The sequence below is a fragment of the Microcaecilia unicolor genome, chromosome 1 (genome assembly GCF_901765095.1).
Source record: "Microcaecilia unicolor chromosome 1, aMicUni1.1, whole genome shotgun sequence".
Lineage (NCBI taxonomy): Eukaryota > Metazoa > Chordata > Amphibia > Gymnophiona > Siphonopidae > Microcaecilia > Microcaecilia unicolor.
The window spans coordinates 497,705,268-497,731,421 of NC_044031.1; the positions used below are offsets into that span (position 1 = coordinate 497,705,268).

A 26,154-nucleotide genomic window follows, 5' to 3' on the forward strand; every position below is an offset into this window, starting at 1 on the left:
AGGACAGTGCATGCCTTTCTAATGTATTACCAAACTGTTTTAGCATCCTGTAAAATGGCAGAATGCCATGGGATTCTTCACATTGCCTGATCTCTTTCAAAGGTGACATGTGGAATTGAAACATGACACTTGATTATTTTCATTAAAAAAAAAACTGTATGTTAACAATTATTTTATCAAGATCACTGAGTGTAGCATTTTTTTGTAGTGCATATTAACAATGTCAGGCTATCATCAGAAGTCCTGCTTTTTTTAAAGTCGTTTTTTATTTACACTTTTATATTTACACTATGCCACTTTAAAAAAAATTCTCTGTTGAGATTTTGTAAATAAATACGTCAATAGCTACTACTACTTATCTTTTCTATAGTGCCACCTGGCTGGTGTGTTTTCAGTAATATGTAAGATTCCCTTCTCAGAAGAGCTTACTGTCTAATCAGACAATATAATGCCAGGACAGAGCAGGGGACAGAGGAGAATCGCTGGAAGGCTTGGGGGGGGGGGGGGCAGGGGAGAAAGGACAATCGCTGGGTGGCTGGAGGGGGGGCAGGGGACAGGACAATAGGGTGGCTGGAGGGGGGGCAGGGGAGAGAGGACAATCGTTGGGTGGCTGGAGGGGGGCAGGGGAGAGGACAATCGCTGGGTGGCTGGAGGGGAGGCAGGGGACAGAGGACAATCGCTGGGTGGCTGGAGGCTCGGTGTGTGGATCTGTGTCTGGGCACGTGGGTTGTGCTATTCTTTGAGTCCGTTGGTGTGCCTTGTGCTGCTATCATGTGGTTGTTTAGTGCTGCTTGTGACGAACCAGGAAGCACGCTGACGTCAGGACAGGAGATAGATACAGCGTTACAGGCAGCACGAACCTTTCAAACCTTCACTGCCACGGAGTCAGCTTCAGAATGTTGGAGGTGCTTTTTATTATATAGGATGGTTTAAATAAAGCTGTGAGCAGGTGAATCAGGAGTTAAGAATTAAATGCAGCTTCAAAAAAGTGGATTTTTAGTCTAACATATCAACTTAGGAAGTTTATTTCAAGAGTATCGTGTAGCAAGATGAAAAACATGAGTTAGGAGGTGACAGTAATAAAAAAGGGCAGAGATAAAAGTGAATTGACCAATGAATAGAAGTCATGATAAAGGGTGGATGGAGAGATTAGAACAGTAGTTGTGAGGAACTGCAAAAGTGAACACAGATGTGAACAGGAAGAGATTGAACTGTATGTATAAATGTATAGGAAGCTAATGTAGTGACTTCAGAAGAGGTGTAATATGGGTGCAGCAACAGTGGCGAAAGGTAGTTATGCAGGGAGGCTCGAAGATATGGGCAAATGATGATGTTACAGTTGGGGGGGGGCATGGCTTCCCACCACGCAGTGTTACTGAAACCAAAGCTCTCTTCCCACCGGCTCCCTTAATCAGCTGCTGCTGGCTGTCCAACTCTGCACACCAGTTCAGCTCCCTGATTTGAATTTAACTGGAATATGGTGCAGATGTTGGCTTTTTGATATGTGCATCACAGATCTCTTTGTCTTCTGTTCAGTGGCATAGCCACACAACGGACTGGGGGGAGGCCTGAGGCCTCTACCCAAATGCAAAATATAAATACCTGAGCTGGTGAGGATCCCCAAGCCCCACCAGCTGAAGACCTTTGGCAGCTTGGGGACACTGCTGCTGGCTGCAGAGCTTGGAGATTTGTGGCTGCCAGACTGGAGGAGGAGGAGATGGTCTTCAGCTGGCAAGGCTTCGGAATCCCCACCAGCCACATTGTGTTCAGTACAGAAAGAAGTGCATTATTGTTTTTATTTCTCCAATGTTGGTCCTCATAGTTCTATTTCTATTTGTGATCCCTCATTCTGTACTTGGTGAAGATCTGTCTGTTTTGTTTGTGAAGAAGTCATTTAAAGTTGTTTTATATGTGGTAGTAATGGCAGGTAGGGAGATCAGGGGAGGGTCGGGGGGCCCTCTCCTTAATTTCTGCCCTAAGCCCCAGCATGTCTAAAAGAGGTCCTACCTTGCAGGATAGTTAAAAGGAGGAACAAGTGTGTCCATAGCAGAACAAAGTATAATGTTGTAAGATGAAACAGTCATCATCAAATATAGAGAGTACAGTGTAGAAGAAGATCAGTAGTCATAAGTTTCTCAAAGGTGGTGTTGGTGACTGGACAAGGCTGTAGGTATGAAAATGATCAAATAATGGTCCAAGAAAGGTAACTAAAGTGGAAAAGTCTGAAAGAGAGCAGTCAAAAGAAAGGAGCAGGTAAAGGAAGTGGCCATGCTGGTGAGTAGGGGTCAAATAGATTTAGCAGTCAAGTGAGGAGGTTTAAAGCAAGGAGCTTTGAGGTATAAGAATCAGAGGGGTCATCAGTATAGAACTTAGTCCCCAAGAAAGAGGGAAGAGAAAGATTGATCAAGGGGAAAGGAAAACCTGGAGTTGAAATCAGTGGTGGAGGAGGGAGATTTATCAGGGTGCAATAAATGACACCAAAGAGATGAGAGAGTGGGGTTAAGAAGCAGATGGAGTGGGCAGTAATGGAAGAAAAAAGTAGTGCTGAGATGGGTGGATTTGTTGAAATCTTTAGGAAGGGTAGAGCACCAGTCCAACATTACTACCATCTTCTTACCATCTTAGGTTCATTTCGCCCTCAAGAACAACCTGGCTCTTGCGAGCCGGTGCGAGCCGGCTCCAGCACACAGTGGGTGGAGGGGACTGCGGTGCCGGGCCCCCCTTGGAGGCCCGGGGAATTTTGTCCCCCCTGCCCCCCCCCCTCTCGGTGGCCCTGATTGCGATGTGGATTGGCCACTGTTGGAAACAGATACTGGGCTAGATGGACCATTGGTCTGACCCAGTATAGCAATTATTACATGTGCCCCAAGGACAGGGTTGAAAACTTCTGTCTTACGTACTGATAAAACTAAAATTCTCTGGTTCAGCCTGAATTTGGCAGGAATCCCACACTGTATATCAAATGTTGATGACTCCATTTTAAGTGTGGAAAAGACTTGTAGAGTTCTTGGGATGTTGTTGGACTCCAATTTAAGTATGGTTCGACAGATCAAAAATGTAATAAAAAGAACTTTCTTTAAACTTAAACAATTGAAAGGCCCTTTTACAAAGGCGCATAGGCGCCAACACAGGTCAAATTGGCACTACTGCCCGGCTACCATGTGCCCCGAGCAGTAATTCCATTTTTGCCACACGCCCAAAATACGCGGTAGAAAATAATTTCTACCGTGTGGCGCTTACCCGGCGGTAATCGGCAGTTGTGCACTAGACACAACTAGCACGTGAGACCTTACCGCTAAGTCAGTGAGTGCAAGCAGCATGGAGCTTGGACCTCAGGCAGTGGACCTCTTCAGCTAGTGGGACTTTGGCATCCCTGTCATCAAAGCTAGGACTCGATGCTGTTGGGGGGGGGGGGGGGACTTTTGAAGAAATGTGTAGCCTAGGGCGTGGTTTTCCAACTTTTTCAAGCCAAGTACCCCCTAAGTCTAACAATTATCAACTGGAGCACCCTCTCCCTTTCCTGCTTCCCCCATACCATTTTAAAGCTGTCGTAGAGAGGTTTTGGGCAGCGATTCACAATCCGCTGCCGACATTGGAGCCTTCTGTCTGACTTTCCCACCCACCTATGCGGAAACAGGAAGTAGCGTTATATAGAGGACTCCGATGTCGGCACAAGCAGCGCATTATCGCTGCCGTGCTTCCTGCAACATCTGAAAGACAGCTTTGAAAAGGTATAGGGGGTGGGGAGAAGGAAGGAGGGATGGATGCCATCCTGCTTGAAATTTTTTGTTTGTTTAGGAGCCACATACTTCTTACCCCCTGGGGGGGGGGATCTTGTGTACCCCTTGGGGTGCACGTACTGTGTGCAGGGAAACTATGGCCTAGGGTGTCGTGATGCGAGAACGTTTGGGAGCTACTGCCATAGGTTATAATATTATCACATTGTCAGACCATATGAAAGTGTACCTTTTGCTTTATACACTTTGTACACAATACTTGTTCGTCATTCTTATAGCAAACTATGTATAAAATCTCACAGTGAGTAAGTAAAAGCTTGGGACCAATATCTCTCAATGTTGTGGGGACGATTAATGTCTGAATGACTGCCATAATGCAATTTAACATTAAGCAAAACAATCAGATTACAACATAGTATAATGATTAAAAATTCATCCACTTTCTTTGCACTTTAAAGATCAATAAATAATTTCACTTATGAAGTTCCCTGAAACTAGAGATTTAGAGACCAAGATTGCAACAATGACAGGGCCCTTCCACTCACTGTTTCATCTAAAAAGCAAATAGAAATCCATTATCAGTTTTTGTTTCTGGGTTTCCATAATGAAACTTTATGAAATAGAGCAACTATTTGCAGATATGCATGTCAACATTAATTTTCATATTTTGATTACACTGTAAATCAGATATCTTGGGGTCTCTGAGTAACTGAGTTTGGGCACCACTGACATTTTATATTGCAGTATTAATAAAGTTTCCCTTCCTCTATACCCATTTTATTTTTGTATGTGTTCTGACCTGGTTTTATAGCCTGTCTCACTGACACAGACTACTCAGTAATTACTGTGGATTCTTTTGGATTCGTGTTAGGTAAATGAGACTTTTATTAGAGGTTCTAAAATACACAATGATTAAGATATATACAGTGATTAAGCTGTATACACAATGGTTAGCTATATAACTGAAAAGAAACAATACCTATAAACAATCATTTCATCACTGGTCCCTACATCAAGCAATGCTAGGAGTTTCTAGACCAGGAAAAGAAGCAATAAACAATCATTATACGTACATCCATAACTGGTCCTTACATCATCCAGGCTTTTTACATCAGCTGAGAGAAGCCCCTTTTTCAGTGAAGCCGGAGTTTCATGACCAGGAGTCTGGTTCTGTGCGATGCGTCCACCCATAGATGAGCTTCCAGCTTCACTGTAAGAGCCCCCCCCCCCCCCCCCTTTTTTTATTAGGCTTAGAACTCATGTTCAGAGCTAAGGAAAATTACAGAATGCTTGAGAATTTTTCTGTTTTGGTAAACAAGCCATACTGTGGGAAGGTAGTCACAGTGTACCTGAATGTAACTCACCTTGAGCTACTACTGAAAAAGGTGTGAGCAAAATCCAAATAAATAAATAAATGTTTCTCAGGCCAGGTGGCCAGTCTGAACGAAACAGGCTCCACCTCTCCCTTCACATACCAAATTAATTAGAGCTGTGTCTTATCTTCTACATTCCAACTTATTTTCACACAGTCAAAGTTAAAACAAGGCAAAGTTGAAAAACAATCTTTAAAATTCACTTCTATTACAGTATGGCTTTTAATCTGATCTCTTCAAACAACTTTTGTACTGTTATCTGTTACCAAACGAAAACCATTTCTTGGGTGTTGATACCATTACATACTAGAAGGTGATTAGCTTTCTGCCTAGTACTACTACTACTACTTATCATTTCTAGAGCGCTACTAGACGTACGCAGCACTGTACACTTGAACATGAAGAGACAGTCCCTGCTCAACAGAGCTTACAATCTAATTAGGACAGACAAACAGGACAAACGAGATAAGGGAATATTAAAGTGAGGATGATAAAATAAGGGTTCTGAACAAGTGAACAAGAGTTAGGAGTTAAAAGCAGCATCAAAAAGGTGAGCCTTTAGCTTAGATTTGAAGACGACCAGAGATGGAGCTTGACGTACCGGCTCAGGAAGTCTATTCCAGGCATATGGTGCAGCAAGATAAGAGGAACGGAGTCTGGAGTTAGCAGTGGAGGAGAAGGGTTCAGATAAGAGAGATTTACCCAGTGAACGGAGTTCCCGGGGAGGAATGTAGGGAGAGATGAGAGTGGAGAGGTACTGAGGAGCTGCAGAGTGAATGCACTTATAGGTCAATAAGAGAAGTTTGAACTGTATGCGGAAACGGATAGGAAGCCAGTGAAGCGACTTGAGGAGAGGGCTAATATGAGCATAACGACACTGGCGAAATATTTATTTATGGCATTTATACCCCGCTCTTTCCCGCTCGATAGTAGGCTCAGTGCGGCTTACAGGATGTGGTACAGAGTATCATAGTCATTCAGAGTATCATAGTCATATTAATTATGCAGCAGAATTTTGAACAGATTGAAGAGGAGAGAGATGGCTAAGTGGGAGACCTGTGAGAAGCAAGTTGCAATAGTCTAAGCGAGAGGTGATAAGAGTGTGGATGAGGGTTCTGGTAGTGTGCTCAGAAAGGAAAGGGTGAATTTTGCTGATATTATAGAGAAAGAAACGACAGGTTTTAGCAGTCTGTTGAATATGTGCAGAGAAGGAGAGGGAGGAGTCGAAAATGACCCCAGGGTTACGAGCTGATGAGACAGGAAGGATGGGAGTGTTATCCACAGAAATAGAGAATGGGGGAAGAGGAGAGGTTGGTTTAGGGGAAAAGATAAGAAGCTCAGTCTTGGTCATGTTTAGTTTCAGATGGCGCTGAGACATCCAGGCATCAATGTCAAGCAGGCAGGCTGATACTTTGGCCTGGATTTCGGCTGAGATTTCTGGTGTGGAGAGGTAGATCTGGGAGTCATCAGCGTAACGATGATACTGAAAACCATGGGATGAGATCAGAGTACCAAGGGAAGAAGAATAAATGGAGAAGAGAAGAGTTCCCAGGACAGATCCCTGAGGATAGTCAAAAGACCTTCCTTTTAATTCTAAGTTCATCAGAGTTTTATTATCATCCCTGGATTGTCTGTTAATTAAGGTGTTATCTGTCCAACTGTGGAGGAAGAAATTGTTGACAGGTGTGGCAGATGTTTTCCCTTAATCTAATGTCTCTTTTGCTGAATTAATTTAATATAGCATTTAGCTGTATGCATAATTGCAGGGGTGTCATCTTTTCTCACAACAGGTAGATTGAAAAATAAAGGCAGTAATAAGTGTACCCAGAGTAATATGATGAGCTTTGATAGTGGCAACCATCTCAACCACTAGCAAGAACCAAGATTAATTTAGCTGTAATACATTTCTGTCCACCTGAGCCTAGATTAAGATTAGCAGAGGAAGTTACTAGCTAATATGATCCTGATATAATAAGGCTTTTCTCCCATTCTCTATATATGATGAAAAAAGCTTAGAGGCCTTTTTACTAAAGGAATGCGTGCTATTCATGAGCACAGTAACTGTTACTGTGGTGGCATAACATTCTATGCTAATTCATGTATTAACTGTATGCTGTGTTAGGGGGAAGTAACTGGGTAGTTATGGACAGAATGGGTGTGGGCTGCACATTGCATTGAATCCCTCCCCATCCAGTCCAGTGAAAACTGGTATAACTTAGAAAACAGATGCCTCAGATGCTCTAAAAGGAATCTTCTCAGTAGGAAATCAATGATCAGACTGACCATAAAGAGAAGGAAACCGATGTCCACCTGCTTCCATTGCAACCAGTAGCATAGCCCAACAGCCAATTTTGAGTGAGCCTGATCCTAAAGTGCCAGACTATTATAATATTATTATTATTATTTATTGCATTTGTATCCCACATTTTCCCACCTTTTTGCGGGTTCAGTGTGGCTTACAATACATTATGAATAATGGAAATACAATTTGTTACAATTCAGGTTATGGATTACATTGTGAAGAGTTAAACGGGTCAAAATCAAATTAGTTAAGGAGTAAATCAATTGAAAGAACATTGAGACATTGGAAGGAGACAACAGGAAATTAAGGGGCGTTATATGAAGCAAATGGTACACATTTTTCTGTGAGTAAATGTTTGGGTGTAGTGAGATTAGGGTTAAGAATTCATAAGTAGATGTATTGATGTATAACTGAACAGTGAGTGTGAGCTTTATGTGTTGTTTCTTCCGTAGATTTTATCAAAAAGATGTGTCTTCAGTGATTTACGGAAGTTGGTTTGTTCGTAGATCGTTTTCAGGTTCCGCGGTAGTTCATTCCAGTACTGCGTGCTCATGTAGGTAAAGGTTGATGCGTGCAGCGTCTTGTATTTCAGGCCCTTGCAATTAGGGAAGTGGAGGTTGAGGAAGGTTCGGGATGATCTCTTAGCGTTTCTGGGTGGTAAGTCGATTAATTCAGACATGTAGGCTGGGGCTTCGCCGTGAATAATTTTGTGGACTAATGTGCATACTTTGAACGTGATTCGTTCCTTGAGTGGAAGCCAGTGTAACTTCTCTCGTAAGGGTTTTGCACTTTCATATTTTGGTATTCCAAAGATGAGTCTGGCTGCTGTATTCTGGGCCGTTTGCAGTTTCCTCAAGATTTGCTCTTTGCATCCGGCGTACAGTGAGTTGCAGTAATCCAGGTGGCTGAGTACGAGGGATTGTACTAGGCTGCGGAAGACGGATCTTGGGAAGAATGGTCTTATTCTTTTCAGTTTCCACATGCAGTAGAACATCTTTTTGGTTGTGTTGTTTGCATGGGTTTCGAGTGTTAGGTGTCGGTCGATAGTAACTCCAAGGATTTTTAATGTTTCTGAGATTGGAAGGCTTAGGTTAGGTGTATTTATTGCAGTGAATTCGTTCGTGTTGTATTGGGAGGTGAGTATCAGGCATTGGGTTTTTTCTGCATTTAGTTTCAAACGAAATGCATCTGCCCAGGTGTTCATGATGCGTAGACTTTGGTTGATTTCATTGAATATTTCTTTGATGTCTTGTTTGAAAGGGATGTATATTGTTACATCATCGGCATAGATATATGGGTTGAGGTTATGGTTTGATAGGAGTTTTGCCAACGGGGTCATCATTAGATTGAAGATGGTTGGTGAGAGAGGTGATCCTTGTGGTACCCCACATTCAGGTGTCCATGCGGCAGACGTGGCTGAATTTGATGTGACTTGGTATGAACGTTGGGTTAGGAACCCCTTGAACCAGTTTAGGACATTTCCTCCTATGCCAAAGTATTCAAGTATGTGTAGTAGGATTCCGTGGTCTACCATGTCGAAGGCACTAGACATGTCAAATTGTAGGAGGAGTATGTTGTTGCCGGTTGCAATCATTTGTTTGAATTTAGTCATGAGGGTAATTAATACTGTTTCCGTGCTGTGGTTCGATCGGAATCCTGATTGGGCATCGTGTAGTATTGAGTATTTGTTTAGATAGTTTGTGAGTTGTTTAGTTACAATTCTTTCGGTTATTTTGGTTATTAGTGGTATGGATGCTACTGGTCTGTAGTTGGTTATTTCCCTCGCGCTTTTCTTTGTGTCTTTGGGTATGGGGGTGAGTAAAATCTTTCCTTTTTCTTTTGGGAAAAGTCCGTTTTGTAGCATGAAGTTTACGTGGTTTGTTAGGTCTATTGTGAATTGTTGAGGAGCTGATTTCATGAGGTTATTTGGGCATATGTCTAGTTTGCAGTGGGATTTGGCATATCTTCTAAGTGTTTCAGAGATGAGGTCTTCTGATAGTAGTTCAAATTCGGTCCAGGTTCTGTCTGCTGGATATATTCCGTCTTCTGGGTCTAGACAATCTAGGAGTGTGGCGTATTCGGTAGGGCTGGTAGGTATTTGGAGTCTTAATTTTATTATTTTCTCCTTGAAGTATTTCGCAAGGTTGTCCACGTCTGGTGTATCTTTGCTGTTGTTTGTGACTGGTGTGGTGTCTAATAGTTTGTTCACGAGGTAGAAGAGTTTGTGTGTGTCTTTGTAGTTTGGTCCTATCATTGTCTTGTAGTGTAGTCTTTTAGTTTGTTTTATAGTATATTTGTATTTCCTCCGGAGTAGTTTCCAGGCATTCAGTGTTTGTTCATCTCTTTTTTTTGTTCCATGCACGTTCTAGTTTCCTGACTTGTGTTTTAAGCTTTTTCAGCTCTTCGGTGAACCATGGGTTAGATTTTTTTCTGCGTGATGTTCTGGTTTGGATTGGGGCGATTTTGTCTAATGTTGTTGTGCATAAATCGTCCCATTCTTGGAGGAATTGGATGGTGTCAGCATTGGTTGGCCATTCGTTCTGGTAGATCTGTTGCCAAAATGTTGTGGGGTCTATTTTTCCTCTCGTGGTGTATGTTGTTCGCTCATGTTTATTAGTTGTGTTTATGTGTGTTTTATGCCAGTTGAGAGAGACATTTGCTTTATAGTGGTCCGACCATGGTGTGGGTGTCCATCTTGTATTGGTGATTGTGATAGTTGAGTCCGGGTCAAATTTGTGTGTTATGATGTCCAGTGTATGTCCTTTTTCATGCGTTGGTTGCGTGTAGGGTGCATGTAGATCCCAGAGTTTTAGGAATTCTTTGCATTCTCGTGTGCCTGTTGAGGTGTCATCTTCAAGGTGTAGGTTGATGTCTCCTAATATAAGGATGTTTGTGGCAGATACACATGTGTTCGAGATGAAGTCCATGAGTTGTGTTTGGGAGTCTTGCCATTTTCCTGGTGGTCTGTAGAATAGGACTGCATTGAGGTGTCCTATTAGGTTTGGGTGATTAATTCTTGTCGATGCAATTTCAAGTTGTGGTAAGGTAGATTCACCCGTGGTTGTGATGGCGAATTCGGGTTTGTAAATTATGGCTATTCCGCCCCCTCTTTTTCCACTCCTTGTCCAGTGGGTGATTTTGTATTCTGGTGGGCATGCTTCTAAGATGGCGGGGTCTGTAGGGCAGTGGAACCAGGTTTCTGTAATGAATAGAAGGTCTAAGTCGTCTGTGGTGATCCAGTCTAGTATATCTACTGAATTCCTTGCTGCTGATCTTGCATTGATGTATCCTATTTGGATTGAGCGATATGGTTCTGTGGGGGGGTTCGATGTGTTTATATTTATTAGTTGCCTGTGTCTTCGGTGGTTGAGTTTGTTGTTGTTTTCCTCTTTTTGTTGGTGGTGGTCCTGTTCGGAGATTTTACCTCTTGGTTGGTTGTTGTGTCGTTGGTTTGGCAAGTTATTGGTAGGTTGTGCGTATGATTGGTGTGTTGTGGGTGAGTTATTATAGATGTTCTTTGGGGTGGGCATAGTGTGTATGTGAGTGTTGTTTGATTTGTGATTTATGGTGCTGTTGTTATCTGGGTTACGGGTTGTGTTTGTGTGTGAGAGTAGGGTGAGACAATAAATGGTTAGGAGTGTTTTTCTGATATTCATATCTGTGCTTGGTCCCTGTGGCAATATTCAGTTGGTTAGCATTCAAGTAGGTAAAGCGTAATCAGCTGGTTAGCATTCAAGTAGGTAGAGCATGGTAAAAAAAAAAAAAAAAACTGCTGTTTAAAGCAAGCAGTGCAGAGTATAAGCTTTTGAGTCGATCTGGACGCAATAAAGCCTTCTATGTAAAGCAGCAATACAAAGTACAAACTTTTAAATCGATCTGAGAGCAAATTAATAGATACAGCCTTCTATTTAAAGCAAGCAGTGCAAAGTATAGTTCTTAGATCGGGTTGAAAGCAATTGGATTAAAGCCTTCTATTTAAAGCAAGCAGTGCAGGGTATAAACTTTTAACCGAGCTGAAAGCAGTTAGAGCCTTCTGTTTAAGCAGGCAATGCTTGGTATGAACTTGGTATTAATTCTTCAGCAAAGCTGCTTGGTACCGGGGCTGCCTGCACGCTATGACTGTTTCCTTCAGGTTGGCGCCCATCTTCTCAGATATAACATTCTCTTTCAGAGGAGGCGGGGCCAGCACGAAGGAAGCAGTCACAGCATGCAGACAGCCCCGATCCCATGCAGCTTTGCTGTAGAATTAAATACCACTGCCTGACAGAGATGTTAAGGGAGGGCGGGAACAAAACCTGCAGCATGCCAGTGGGTGTCTGGTGGGAGGGAGAGTTTTGCAATACTAGTGAGCAGCAGGCGGGAGAAAAAGTCACGGTTTAGGCTGGAAGTCTCTTATACCGGGCACCTGTGGAGCGCACCATTGTTAGGTGAGCCTGAACCTGAAGTAGGTGAGTGCAGGCTGATTGGAGCCCTTAAGATGTCTCTTTCCAATGGTCTAAGTTGATGCTTAACAGTTTAACAGAGGCTTAATATACTTACTTTCATAGTAAATAAAACAAACAGGAAAAGAATGACAGTATCAACAGGAAAGGAAGAGGGGGGGAACCCACAATACCCCACTGCCAAACTGAATCCCAGACCAGGCACCTAGCTACTAGAGGGAAAATAGGTGTGTTTTCAAAGCAGAATGAATGTAGGCGAGAACACCAAAATATCTTGGACCTTTTGTGTCTGCTTTTACCTTCATTAAACTGGATGAGGTTTGCCTGATTTCCTTCCTATTGGACTGTTGGTATTTTATTTTTACTAGGGGTGGGTAATGATCAAGAATTTCAATTGCAATTAATTGCATGATAAAAAAAAATTCTAATTGTACGATTAATCGTGATTAATCATGGCATGCATTTTGGGTACATGCTTTTCCAATTTTTTTAAACGTTGATCCAGACATCCTTTTGAACAGATGTTCAACGTGGCTGATTATTCTTCACAAACATGCTATTCAATTAGGAGTGGGCAATGATTAAAAATTTTGTTTTTGGAAATTGTTTCCGTGTCCTTGTCCACTCTCCTTTGATTAATCGTACCTCTGGGCTTGGATGGCTTGGTACTAGTAAATTTCCTCTGCAAGGAAATTTTTTAAACCTGCTGAATATAATGAAAAGTTGTATACACACACATCGTTTCCACAACACATTGCTCCCCCTTCCCTCCATACAGGTACCTACCTTTCTGTTCTCCTGCTGCATCCTTCCCCTATACATACATCTAAGTGTCTTCCCCTTCTGCTTTTAGACCTGTTACCCCTGACACACAGACACCCATTTCTTTCCTGCTGTGACCCCCCCCCCCCCCCAGCACATAGGTCCAGCACCCCCCCCCCCCCCCTCATTTATCTGGCTCTTCATAGGGACTCCTGCAGCGATTCCCACATACTACTGGCAACTAACACTCATGCCTTCCCTCTGCTACATTATGGCAAGGTGAAATTATACTACATTATGGCAAGGTGGAGTGGAGGAGTGGCCTAGTGGTTAGGGTGGTGGACTTTGGTCCTGGGGAACTGAGGAACTGAGTTCAATTCCCACTTCAGGCACAGGCAGCTCCTTGTGACTCTGGGCAAGTCACTTAACCCTCCATTGCCCCATGTAAGCCGCATTGAGCCTGCCATGAGTGGGAAAGCGTGGGGTACAAATGTAACAAAAATAAATAGAATAGGCAGGGGAGAGGAAGCAATGCTGGACAACAGACAGGAGTTAAAAATCCCTATCGTGATTAAAAAGTGTAATCTCATTCAAAATATAAAAAGATTAATCACATTAATAGTGAACTAAATGCCCACCCCTAATTTTTACATCCACTTTTATGTGTAAGTGTTTATTATTTCTGGATTAAATGTTATTGCTTGGCAACTGCCAGTTCTGCTTTTTCTTTCTCCACTCTTTTATTGTTTGTGAAGTAACTTTGTGAGATAAACATCTTTTGATTGTTTCTCAACTTTACTAGTTAAATGGGTTAAAGCTTAAGTGATTTATTTTTATTTGTTGTATTTATATTTTTTGATATATCTACTTTCTCTGATACAAAATTAAATAGTTGAAATCTACTACACCCTTGTCCAGTTTCAAATCTTGTCAGCATGTGATGTGAACATTCAATGTAGAATCTTCTTGTCCTCCAATCATTGGGACCATTTTACAAAGTAGCACTGAAAAGTGGCCTTAGTATGCCTTTACATGGGTCTTTTGTGCCAAGGCCTAAGGCCAGTTTTCAGAACTAATGGCCACGTGCTAATGTTGCCATTAGTGTGTGGGCCTATAACACCACCTGTTTTGTAGGCAGTAAGGGTTCACACAATAATCCTTTGCTAATCAACATGCAGCATTTCTGATGCTCTCCAGACATGCCCCCTCAGTGAAAAAATTAAAAAATATTTTTTAAGCACAAATTTGAACCTTGCCATGGGATGCCTCAGCGCGCCCCCTGGTAATGCGATAAGCCTGTGTTAGTGCTTACCACAGCTTACTAAAAAGGACCCCATACTCCTGTGCCAGAAAGTGATTTTCTCTTCTTCTGACATACTTGGTCTCAAATTTGTTGGCCCTTTTACTCAACTGCATAGACATGTACGTGCATCCTGCGAGCGTCAATTTTGAACTACTGCCCAACTCCTGTGTGGCCTGGGTGGTAATTTCATTTTTTGCATGCATCCACTAAGCACCCAAGGCATGATCCTCCCACAGAAGTTGTTTGACAGATCCGCGCTGTCAAAAAAAAAAAAAGCCCAGACCTGTCAGACCAGACTGGAGGTTCCCTGGTGGCTCAGTGGGTTACCTCCCCACCCCCTGGATACAGGGGCGTGAAGATCCGGTGGACCTCCAGCCCCCCCCCCCAACACCAAAAAACATTCCCTGGTGGCCCAGTGGGCAACCCTACCCCCACCTGTCCTGGTGGTCTAGTACCCCCCCAACACCCCATACCTTTAGAAGCGGAGGAGGGAGTAGCACTCCCTCCTCCTGGGGTGCTGTCTTCAAAATGGCAGCACCTTGCCCTACTGGGTGCATCCTGGAATGCACTGGGCAGGGCTTCAATACCATAAACATCAACCATTCCAATGTCAGTTCATGTCGATCTCTCAAGGGCCATGTCATAGGTTTCAAGGTGCATCTCCACTGTCACCTACAAAGCCAATCTTTATATTTTCTTATCAGATGTTCTGTTTGTAATCAGGTTGGGAGTTTTTATTCTTTAAAGAATAACTAAGTCCTTTAACTGAATTTGTATAAAAGAATGCTGTATTTCTTATTGCATTTGCAAATTTTGTTGCATATTGTTGAGTATTTCAGCACTGGTCACGCTGGTTGTAAGGCTTAATGAAGAGTATACAGAACAGAGTGAAAGGAATCCAACTTCAAAATCATCGATCAGTAACATCATAAAATCCTTTGTTTTCCATAGCACCACATTATGTGATCATGAATAAGGAAATAAGGAAGGGATAAGAAAGGGATCTGGGTGTCGTCGTCGATAATACACTGAAACCTTCTGCTCAGTGTGCTGCTGCGGCTAGGAAAGCGAATAGAATGTTGGGTATTATTAGGAAAGGTATGGAAAACAGGTGTGAGGATGTTATAATGCCGTTGTATCACTTCATGGTGAGACCGCACCTTGAGTATTGTGTTCAATTCTGGTCGCCGCATCTCAAGAAAGATATAGTAGAACTGGAAAAGGTGCAGCAAAGGGCGACTAAAATGATAGCGGGGATGGGACGGCTTCCCTATGAAGAAAGACTAAGGAGGCTAGGGCTTTTCAGCTTGGAGAAGAGACGGCTGAGGGGAGACATGATAGAGGTATATAAAATATTGAGTGGAGTGGAACAGGTGGATGTGAAGCGTCTGTTCACGCTTTCCAAAAATACTAGGACTAGGGGGCATGCGATGAAACTACAGTGTAGTAAATTTAAAACAAATCGGAGAAAATGTTTCTTCACCCAACACATAGTTAAACTCTGGAATTCGTTGCCGGAGAACGTGGTGAAGGCGGTTGGCTTTGCAGAGTTTAAAAAGGGGTTAGACGGTTTCCTAAAGGACAAGTCCATAAACCGTTACTAAATGGACTTTGGAATCCACAATTCCAGGAATAACATGTATAGAATATTTGTACGTTTGGGAAGCTCGCCAGGTGCCCTTGGCCTGGATTGGCTGCTGTTGTGGACAGGATGCTGGGCTCGATGGGCCTTTGGTCTTTTCCCTGTGTGGCATTACTTATGTACTTATGAATATGCAGTTTAGATAAGAAGTTAACTGCTGTCTAAAAGATGTGCTAACAAGCTGCAGACTTTATGTACTGGGAAATAAAACATTGCTTGATGGTATTAGCATCAAGTAAGACATGGTCACTTAGTGGATTCTTCAAATGAACCTTCCTGCTGATTTCTCTAAGATTATAGAAAATGATGATGCTTAGCAAAAGTTTGTCAAACATAGCTTATCACAGCTAGAGGAAATAGTAACGTGCAGTTCTCTACAGGGGACCACAACTAGCAGAATTAAGCTTATTTATACCTGGTTGGGTGAACAGTATCATTTTCCCTGCTTTACAATTTCAGTGTTGTTCTCCTTGTGTTATGTTTCTAGCACTCCTGTTTCTTAATTATATGGCTAATAGTGATATTCATTAAGTAGCTCATTATACCCTCTTAATATCCCTCAAAATACAATTCATCCCTCACCAACCCTTGAGAATTCCATTTAAAAGCTTGCTGAATTTGAACAGCCTTTTATGGCTTTGCAAGTGGGGAAAAAGTTGGTTACTAATATGCTTAATCTGCTACTGCAGTCTAGAGCAAGTTTCCAAGTTTATTGAAGGATCTGCTATCCTACCTGTCAGTGGGTATGTCTAAGTGGCTTACATACTAAGGAAGGGGTTGGGGATGTGTACAGATAATAACAACTTTGAGGGAAAGAGGATAGAACTACAGTATCTGATGGAAGTCAAAATACAATTAGGATAGTACCTTGTTCATGACTCGCATCTGATTTACTGTACAAGGAAAAGAGTCACCATTACCATAGCCCTAAGGGGTGAAGGGGGGCACCTACATGTGGTTACAGTGGGTTTTGGGGGTTTTTGGAGGTATCAACATTAACCAGCATAAGTGGAACAGGTGGGGGGGATGGGCCTGGGTCCACCTGCCTGAAGTGCACTGCACCCACTAAGTACTGCTCCAGGGACCTGCATAATGCTGTCAGGGAGCTGGGTATGACATTTCAGGCTGGCATACAGGCTGGCAAAATCTTTTTTTTTTTGGTTGGGTGGGAGGGGGTTGGTGACCACTGGGGGGAGTAAGGGGAGGTCATCCCGGTTTCCCTCCGGTGGTCATCTGGTCAATTGGCGCACTTTTTTGTGACTTGGACCTAAAAATAAATGGACCAAGTGCAGCCGGCAAAATGCTCGTCTGAGCCAGCCGTCTTTTTTCCATTATGGGGTGAAGCCGGCCATCTCGTAACCATGCCCCTGTCCCGCCCCTACCCTGCCCCACGTCCCGCCTTCTGTACCCTCCCTTGAAGGTTGGCCGGCTCCATGACGAAAAGCAGTTGGGGCCAGCCAAAATCAGCTTTCAATTATACCGATTTGGCCGGGATCAGGAGATCACCGGCCATCTCCCGATTTGTGTCGGAAGATGGCTGGCGATATCTTTCGAAAATAAGCTAGTTAGAAGCCCTTTTATTAAACTACATTAAAATTTGTGGTTACAGTGGCTTAACACAGGATTTTACCACTCAGTAGCTGCAGATTTTACACGGTACCTTTTGGGGGCATTCCCACTGTTTTTATTGCAGGTTATTTATTAATGTTCCCATTAGTTTATGGTGCTTTCTGAATAGCAGGCAGTAAGTGGTCACACGTTAACTGTACATTAGCTAGTTAGCTTGCAGTTGTCTAACGTTTCCACACCTACTCTCTACCCCTGTCACGTCCCATGAGAGAAAAAAATCTGAAAAATGCAGTAACGTGGTTTAACGTTCAAAAAGGGCAAACTACTGCAAAACCCCTTAACACAATCATACAGTAACCTGTTTCTGCACGTTAACCATATTTTGCCCCTTAGTTGGTTTTTATAGGCACATCTCCCAATTGCACTTATTTTCTTGGGACTTCCTTTTGTTCCATCTTGCCACTGTATTTTTGCAAAGGATAATATTTGCCTTTTGTAGCAGGAATCAAAGCCTGTAAGCTGCCCTTAGTATTAGTGTGAATCTGATGTTTAGACAGTATATTAATTTCTTAGTAAAGGAAGAAAGCACTGTATACTTATTTGACCAAAGCAATTGTGGTTAATCTCATTAAGAACGTGTTATTGTATTGTCTAAATTTAACTTGGCATAAGTTGGAGTTAGTATGAGTAATTTTTCTAAGGCACCTAATCAACCATTTTAGATTGCTCACTAATTACCAACAATAGGAAACCAGCTTGCTGGCTCTGTTGGTTTACATTCCAAATGTGGTGTATGCTCCTACTGCATTTAGGGGCAAAACATGCTGGAGAAGAGATTTTAGGGTCTGTTAGGGAGGAAGCCAATCACACTCTTAGCAGCTTCTTGTACTGTGACTTAAATAAGTAGATAACACCTAGATTGCATCTATTTGTCATATCCATGACCTCTACCCATATAATTTTCTTTATCAAAATTAATGGTTTATGAGTGACTATGATTTTTTTTAACCTTCTTCCTATTTAGTAGATAGGTTTGAAGAAGAACCAGAAGTTTTTGACTTCACAGTTCTTGTCCATACCTGCTTGTTAATAGAACTACAAAACGGGAGCAGGGCAGACTTCTACGGTCTACGCCCTGATCGTGACTGAATAGATAGGGATGGGCTGGAGTGTAAATTTTAAGGGGCTTCGACGTTAGCTTCAGAACTTACAGTGCTGGGCAGACTTCTATGGTCTGTGCCCTGAGAAAGGCAAGGACAAATCAAACTCGGGTATACATATAAAGTATCACATACCATGTAAAATGAGTTTATCTGGTTGGGCAGACTGGATGGACCTTACAGGTCTTTTATCTGTCGTCATTTACTATGTAACACTATTTTGACTACCTTCACAATCAAGCAGTAATTATGTATTTTTCTAATAAGTTTTCAAAACGTTAACTGAGAAAAGGTACCAGTATGTTCAGAAAATTTGGAAGTTCATTCATTATTGTTAAATTTCTTTTATGTCTTTTTTTCATGGGTTGCGGAGGACTCAGATAGTAAAGTATGTTAAGTGTTCAAAAAATGCATAGGTTCAAAAAAATGTTACATAGTATGTGCATAGAAATATCTACTTCATTGTAAATACAGACTATAATGCACTTTTGACTGCCTGGTGTGTTGTACTATGCATTCGTCATTGGCTGTTTCTGCAAAACTGCAAGCACATGCTCTTCACCTAGTAACACAGAGTACAATATTTCCTTGTTGCTATAGCTCTGATGTCACATGTTGATGCTAACCTCTGATTGGTTATTTTGTGTTTCAGATCACTGCCTGTAGTTGAACACAAAGAAAACGACGAGACTCCCACATCTTTTAATAAGAAGAAAAGAATCAATGAAGCAGATTAACACAGGCTTGTGTTTGGAGGCTTTTTTTTCTTGATTTTAGGGGATTTTTGTGCAAAGGCTATCTTTAAAGAAAAAAAGAAACACAGTGGTGTTTAATGAGCTGTGAGATGAGGAGCTGCTGCTAACACCCAGATTCTGAGATTTATCTGCTATTCATTGTGCTTGATGTACATGTTTCTACACAGTGCTTTTAAGAGATTCAAGAAGAGAATCCAAAACGGCTGCGGGAGAAAGACCACCAAACATGCCTACAGAAACACTACAGACAGGTAGCATGGGAAAACCTGTCAATCCTGCAGTTACGTTCACATCCGCTGTTCCTCTTCGCATCTTGAACAAAGGACCAGATTATTTCCGCAGGCAGGCAGAACCTAATCCCAAGAGGCTTAGTGCAGTGGAGAGACTAGAAGCTGATAAGGCAAAGTATGTCAAAAGCCAAGAGGTCATCAATGCCAAACAAGAGCCTGTGAAGCCTGCAGTACTTGCAAAACCACCAGTGTGCCCTGCAACTAAGAGAGTATTGGGAAGCCCTACCATGAAGATGTTTAATAATAATGTAAAGACTGAGAGCAGTGTACAAAGAGAGAACTTAAAGCTAGAAATTCTGAAAAACATTATTAATAGTTCTGAAGGTTCCAGCTCAGGGTCGGGCCATAAACATGGTTCACGAAACTGGCCTCCTCACAGATCTGACTCTGCGGAACTTAACCGCCATTCTTTTGCTGAATCTTTAAAGGTTTACCCCACTCAAGGCCGTGGTAGTCCTCAAGAAATCAACTCAAACATTAGCAGAAGGCTGCTAGAAAATTCAAGTGAGCCCTTCTTGCACGTGTCCCACAGCTCATCAGACATTAGGAAAGTGACTAGTGGGAAATCATTAAAAGCAATACCTTGTAGTAGTTCAGCGCCACCTCTGCCTCCAAAACCCAAACTGTCTACCATAACTGCCCTAAAATCACCAGAGAATGATGCTTTGGAACCTGGCTGTGGAGTCACTCGAAGGCCATCACTTCAAAGATCAAAATCAGACTTAAGTGACAGATACTTCCGTGTCGATGCAGATGTTGAAAGATTCTTTAACTACTGTGGGCTGGATGCTGAAGAGCTTGAAAACTTAGGAATGGAAAATTTTGCAAGGGCTAACTCCGATATTGTATCCCTCAACTTTCGCAGTGCAAGCATGATTAGCTCAGATTGCGAACAGTCTCAGGATAGCAACAGTGACCTTAGGAATGATGACAGTGCCAATGATCGTGTGCCATATGGCATCTCTGCAATTGAACGGAATGCCAGAATCATCAAATGGTTATATAGCATCAAGCAAGCTAGAGAGTCACAGAAAGTTTCCCATGTGTGAAAAGGACAACCCAAAAATAAGTTAAGATACTATCTCTTTGTCTGTGAATATTCAGTTGTGAAGGGTTGTGGTCTACTTGAAGTCTTGTAAACTTCTCAAATTGCTTTGTCTTGTGCAGTGTTTTCAAGTTGCATGCCTGTCAACGTGTGATCTGACCTGGCCTCCACTTGAACAATAACTGCAAAACCTAGCTCAGCATATACACAATCTGCCAAAAGTTTAAGACCAGAATCCTATTAGGGCTTCATTTAATATTAAACTTGTTTACATGAAGAAAGGTTAGATAGCTTCCTTAAAGTTTAAATCTAGGTTGTTGTGTTTTTTTTATATCATGTTTTTTCCTGTCTGTTACAGATTGTGTTAACCTGTTTAGTACTCTTAAGTGAAGAATGTTTTCAAATTTAATAGGAACTGAAAGAGAAACAATAGACACGGAGGTTGTGTGCTTCTGAAAATAATTTATCTTTAAAGTAATTTACAAAATGTTCATTTTGTAACAAAGCTTGAAGAATTCCAAAACTTTGTTAGAAAACAGTGACTTTTAGTTACTAGTAAATAATTTCTGTTTGAAATGTACACATTTTTAAGACAGAGTTTGGCAACTGTTCACATAGTTTTTTTCTCGTTTGTGCATATGAGGAAATCTGTTGAATAAGGTCTGTGGCCTAGAAACATTGGGTTTCCTTTTCTTTTTATGACGCTGGAGCCTTACATTTCATTGTGTGTAAAAGAATTGTGTAGCACTTATCAAACTGGAAGGACAGTAATAAGAGAAAAGTATGTTGGACTTTTTTGTTTTTAAGATTCTTAGTCTTAAACTTTTGTCAGAAATGGTTAGATCCTCTAGCTGGTATTGAATGCCTTTAATAGTCAAACACATCATGACTCAGACTCCATGCTATCTTTATGTAAGCATGCTGAGCATTTCATAAACAAAACTGGAAATACACAGCCATATCAGTATAAAAATGTTTTATTCTGAAGCAAGTACCCTGACTAGCTAAATTTTTATATCTGAGAAATTGTGGTTGCATTGTCTTGCATATGTCAACTCTTCTGCCTGTTGAAGTTTGCTTCTGCCCTAGTAAAAGTGAAGAAACATGACAGTGTTGTTATTTTTCTCTCCTTGCAGATAAAGCTGCACCTCAGCCCCAAACACTTTTTGTTTGTTTTTGGTTGTCACAACATGTGTCTTCCCACTAGGTTCCACAATAGTGTTTTGGTTTAAGAGAGAAGAAAAAATACAGTAGCCAACTTCATTAAATGTTGTATTCATGCTTTGAAGTGCATTCAAACACTACCTTTCCATCATCTGATTGGAAACTTTTTTTTTTTTTGTTGTTGTGTAAATGCTGTAAGGATTTGTACATACTTCAGTTGTTATGGAATCTTTAAGAGTGTTATGCTAATAAATAGCTCTTGATGCAGAAATTGGATGTGTTTTCCCTTTGTTTCTTCTAGTATATATTTATAAGAAGAATGAACTAAAGAGGATTAACAGCAAAGCAAACTGATAAAACATTTTGATGCATAATTAAACTTTTTTTTATTTTTTAATTTTTCTTCAAATATATTTTTTTGTAATTATATTTCTTTGTAATAAAAAAAAAAGCACTCATTTATCATCCATTGATGAAAGTAAGGTGATGTAAAATATAGGGAGAAACAAACAGTGGAGATGACCAAAGATCAAGCTCACATTAAAAAGAGTGGGCTTCTTATACAAAGTCGTGCTACCGATTCTCGGTGCAGTATCGTTTGTCATTTATTCATTTTACTATTCCGTTTCAAATTGTGTTTACAAAACAGAACGGTTTACATATTAATATAAAAAATCATAATAAAAGCAAACATAAAAGAACTGCATCAATTTGATAGGAAAGCAAACTAAGACAACCAATGAGAGAGGAAGCCCATTCAATTCCTTTGGGCTTCCTCTGATTTGCCGCACAGGAATCACTAGCACGGCTTTGTGTAAAAGCCTAGTGTGTGCGCAAAAGCCCTTTAAAATGTTGTGTATTAAAAATGGTACAAGCACAGATTCTGTGTGGGATGCCCACACTTTGCACTCGCACAGCTTGCAATTCTATATTTCTCGACTATGCAACTGCCGGTTTGTTCAACAGTAACTTTGCTTTTGTGATTTATTCATTTATTGTAGTTGACTGAGATTTAAATGGACTCCTGATGCAAGGCATTGGTGCCAAAACACAGCCTGTATCAAGTCCCACACAGAATTTGTGCTTGTATTGTTTTTCATAAAAGGACTTTTGAGCGCTCACTGTTGATAATGTGAGCTTGACCTTTGGTCATCTCCACTGTTTGTTTCTCCTTGGATTGTTGAAGATGGGCTCTTCTCTTTCTGGGATGTAAAATATGAAAAACATAGGGGGTCTTTTACTAAAGCTTAGCGAGTTATCTGCAGCAGGGCCCATTTTATTGCTGTGGGCCCTGCTGCAGATAAGTTGAGGTAAGCTTTAGTAAAAGACCCCCATAAACATGTAATTCAGAGTATAAAACAATGTGACAACTATAGTATAAAATCCAAATAATGTATGCCTGGCTAGCTCACTCTTATTACTATGCTTGTGGAGCTGAAACACTTTCAGTGGAATTTCTAAAATACTCCATGGTTGCTTGCTTTCACAGTTAAGATTTTTTCCTGGGGGGTAGGGGGCTATTTACTTAACTGCATTAGTGTATTAATGTGGTTTGTAGTATGTATTAACTGCACAACACCACATTAACAGTTAATGCAGAACACTGTTAGCACATGCTAACTGCTACATTAAACAGCTAACACGGTGCATGGTATGGGTGGATACTGCAGTTGATGCAAAGGTTGTAACTGTATGTTAACTACTAACATGGCAAAAACACAGCATGATTAGCTACATAAGTATCCTGTTTCCAACAGTGGCCAAGCCAGGTCACAAGTAGCTGGCAGAGGTATAGGTAACTGCATTCCATGTTATTGGCCATGCTGTTAATGCACATTAATGATCTTCACTCATTGATAGTTGCACAGCTGCCTTCTCCAAAGTGCTGCAAGGCCCCCAACAATTAATCCAATGGTTTTCCACATAACACATCTTAACCTTGGCTGTTAACATACATTCACTGTAAAACTGTAGTGCAGTGCATTAAATAGACCCCGCTGGAATACCACATTTATACATTTAAATAATCCAAACAATGACTATTAGAGGTTAAGGTGGTTATGTTAGAAGCTCTATTCTAGGTTTAGACATCTGAAAACTGGCATTTAGATGTCCATATTGCATAGACATCCAGATCTCAATTTTAGAAAGGCAGGATATGGACGTCTAGCACTACAGTATGCCTATATGGCAAGGGGGCATGTTTTGGGTGAGACTAGAGAGGGCGCAAAGTATGGACATTCAACTCCAATCATTGAAGGAGAAGGGATGCCCATGTCTAAAATGATGGACGTTGTTATTTAGACCTGGTACTTGTCCTGGTTAGAGAAAGGTGCTCTGATTGAGCGGCAGTCCCCTGGAGGAATTAAAGCTTGACATCTTGACTCCCTAGTGGTTGCTGTCTTCCTCCCTCTCCCCTGAATATGAAACTGGCAAGGGATGCAGTAGGAGTAGCAGTTAGTGCAGTGGACCGGGAACCCAAGGATCCAAGTTCAAATCCCTGTTCAGCTGCCTTTTTTTTTTTTTTTTTTTTTAATTATGAGCTCTCCAGGGACAGAAAGAAATACCTACTGCACCTGAATATGACACCTGCAAGCTTTAAGGCTATTAAAGTGGTATTTGAACATGGGTCCCATAATTCTCAACTCACTGTTCTAACCATTGAGCTACCCCTCTCCTCTACGTGAACGTCTGTGTGGCTATCTCATAAGATGGGTGTTCCTATGCTACCACACAGATGTCCTTGTCCCTTGTTTTCCCCTGATGTTTCTAGTACATGGATGTCCATATTCTGAGTTATACATACACCGGAGTACTAAAATTACAAGGCTGTGTAGGAACTTATCTTATACATTATAATTTTTAGAAGGTGAGATACTTCCTTTATGTATCCACTTATTGAATCCATATAATTATATTGTTCTGTGTTGCTGCCAAGATTAAAAACCACTACAGTATTTAAAGGAAAACATATAGTGCAAAAATGTTCTAAGTGGAAAGGGGAACTTCTCAGCGATGTAATTCACCCATGCAATGATATCCGCTACGAAGGTGGAATACCACCCTAAAGGGTGGACAAGCTTCTCAATCATTGAAAATCCCTACTGATTTTAATGTTTTAAGCACACCCAGTGCCTCTAAAAACCTTTTTTTCTCAATATGTTTTCCATCCAAAAGTGCAACAACACAAAACAAACAAATGCAGCAATGTAGAGCAATAACAGTGCCTACAAAGTTTAAAATGTTTGCTCTATAACTCCCTGTGATGGTTTCAAAAGGGAAGGCTGAGCTATAAAGCCGCTGACTACTTAATTACATAATAACATGATTAGTCTGTTCACATACAAACAAAATTACACTGCATAATATGGAGTGGAGGAGTGGCCTAGTGGTTAGCATGGGGGTCTTTGGTACTGGGGAACTGGGTTCGATTCCCACGGCAGGCACAGGCAGCTCCTTGTGACTCTGGGCAAGTCACTTAACCCTCCATTGCCCCAGGTACAAATAAGAACCTGTATATAATATGTAAGCCGCATTGAGCCTGCCATGAGTGGGAAAGCACGGGGTACAAATGTAACAAAAATAAATAAATAATATGTTCCCTACATGCATATAAACAACTGCACACATCACCTATTAAAATCCTTTCCCAAACAAATCTTATATCTTTCATTTCTCACATAATTCTATATTCATGATGCACATCACATTGCATTTAGTTCATTGTTGCACTTTGTTCAAACTAAAGCACATTGCGTAAGCTAAAGCCTTAGACAAATAAAAGTGCAGCACTTAACTCATGGCTGCTGAGTGGGAAAATCCCTACTCAGCAGTTATCGTATCACGTCTCCTCTCTGAACTTCTAGTGGTCCAGTATCACCATCTGTTGAAATCCCTACTTGTGCCGGACACCGTGAAGGGCTGGATTCTGTCTGCCACAATCTGAAAAACATATATTTAACAAAAGTGCGTACTAATGTGCCAGTTTTTACCACGTCCTAGAAAAAGGGCCTTTTTTAAGGGGCCGGAAAATGGTTGTGTGGCAAAATAAAAACCAGTGCGTGTCCGTTTTTGGCCTGAGACCTTACCGACACTCATTGACTTAGTGGTACAGTCTCATGTGCTACTCGGGCGGTAGGCATGCAGGCCATGCCCACTGCTGTTTACGTGCCAAAACTAGCAAAGGCCGCTTTTTTTTTACTGTGGCTTAGTAAAAGGGCCCCTATGTGACTTGCCAACAAGGAACTACAGTGGAAATCCAAACCCAGCTCACTGCACTAACCATTAGGCTATTCCTCCACTAAGAAACAGTCCATCAGGGATAGGAGTTTGGCAGGTGGGGAGATATGATGGGAAAGCATATGAAACATTCCCTCTTTTTAGCTTATTTAGTTCAATATCATTATACAAATATCTTTTGTACTTCTCCCACATTATGGAATGACTTGCCAGCTGACTTACATCTAAAGATGTCCTTCCTATAATTTAAAAGTGGATTGAAATTTTTTTTAAGTAGCTTTCTGTTTGGGAAATTAGTATACATTAGTTTGTTAAAAGGGCATAGCTCTGGGGCTGCCTTGAAGGCTGTGGTAAAGTACTCTGGAAATTTA

The 26,154-nt window shown here is 41.4% G+C and overlaps 1 protein-coding gene and 1 long non-coding RNA gene across 9 annotated transcripts in view; both read left to right on the forward strand.

Moving 5' to 3' along the window:
* Nucleotides 1–21,806, forward strand: part of FAM110B (family with sequence similarity 110 member B) — a 200,553-nt gene extending 178,747 nt beyond the window's left edge. For all 8 annotated transcript variants that reach the window (XM_030214679.1, XM_030214672.1, XM_030214703.1 and 5 more), the window contains one exon: nt 18,943–21,806. In XM_030214679.1, coding sequence (XP_030070539.1) covers nt 19,272–20,384 — 1,113 coding nt within the window. In that variant the 5' untranslated portion in view covers nt 18,943–19,271 and the 3' untranslated portion in view covers nt 20,385–21,806. The remainder of the gene's footprint in view (nt 1–18,942) is intronic.
* Nucleotides 14,916–23,666, forward strand: LOC115477685. Its single transcript, XR_003943362.1, has 3 exons — nt 14,916–14,927; nt 20,930–20,935; nt 23,593–23,666. It is a non-coding gene; the product is annotated as an uncharacterized LOC115477685 (long non-coding RNA).
* The last annotated feature ends 2,488 nt before the right edge of the window (nt 23,667–26,154 follow it).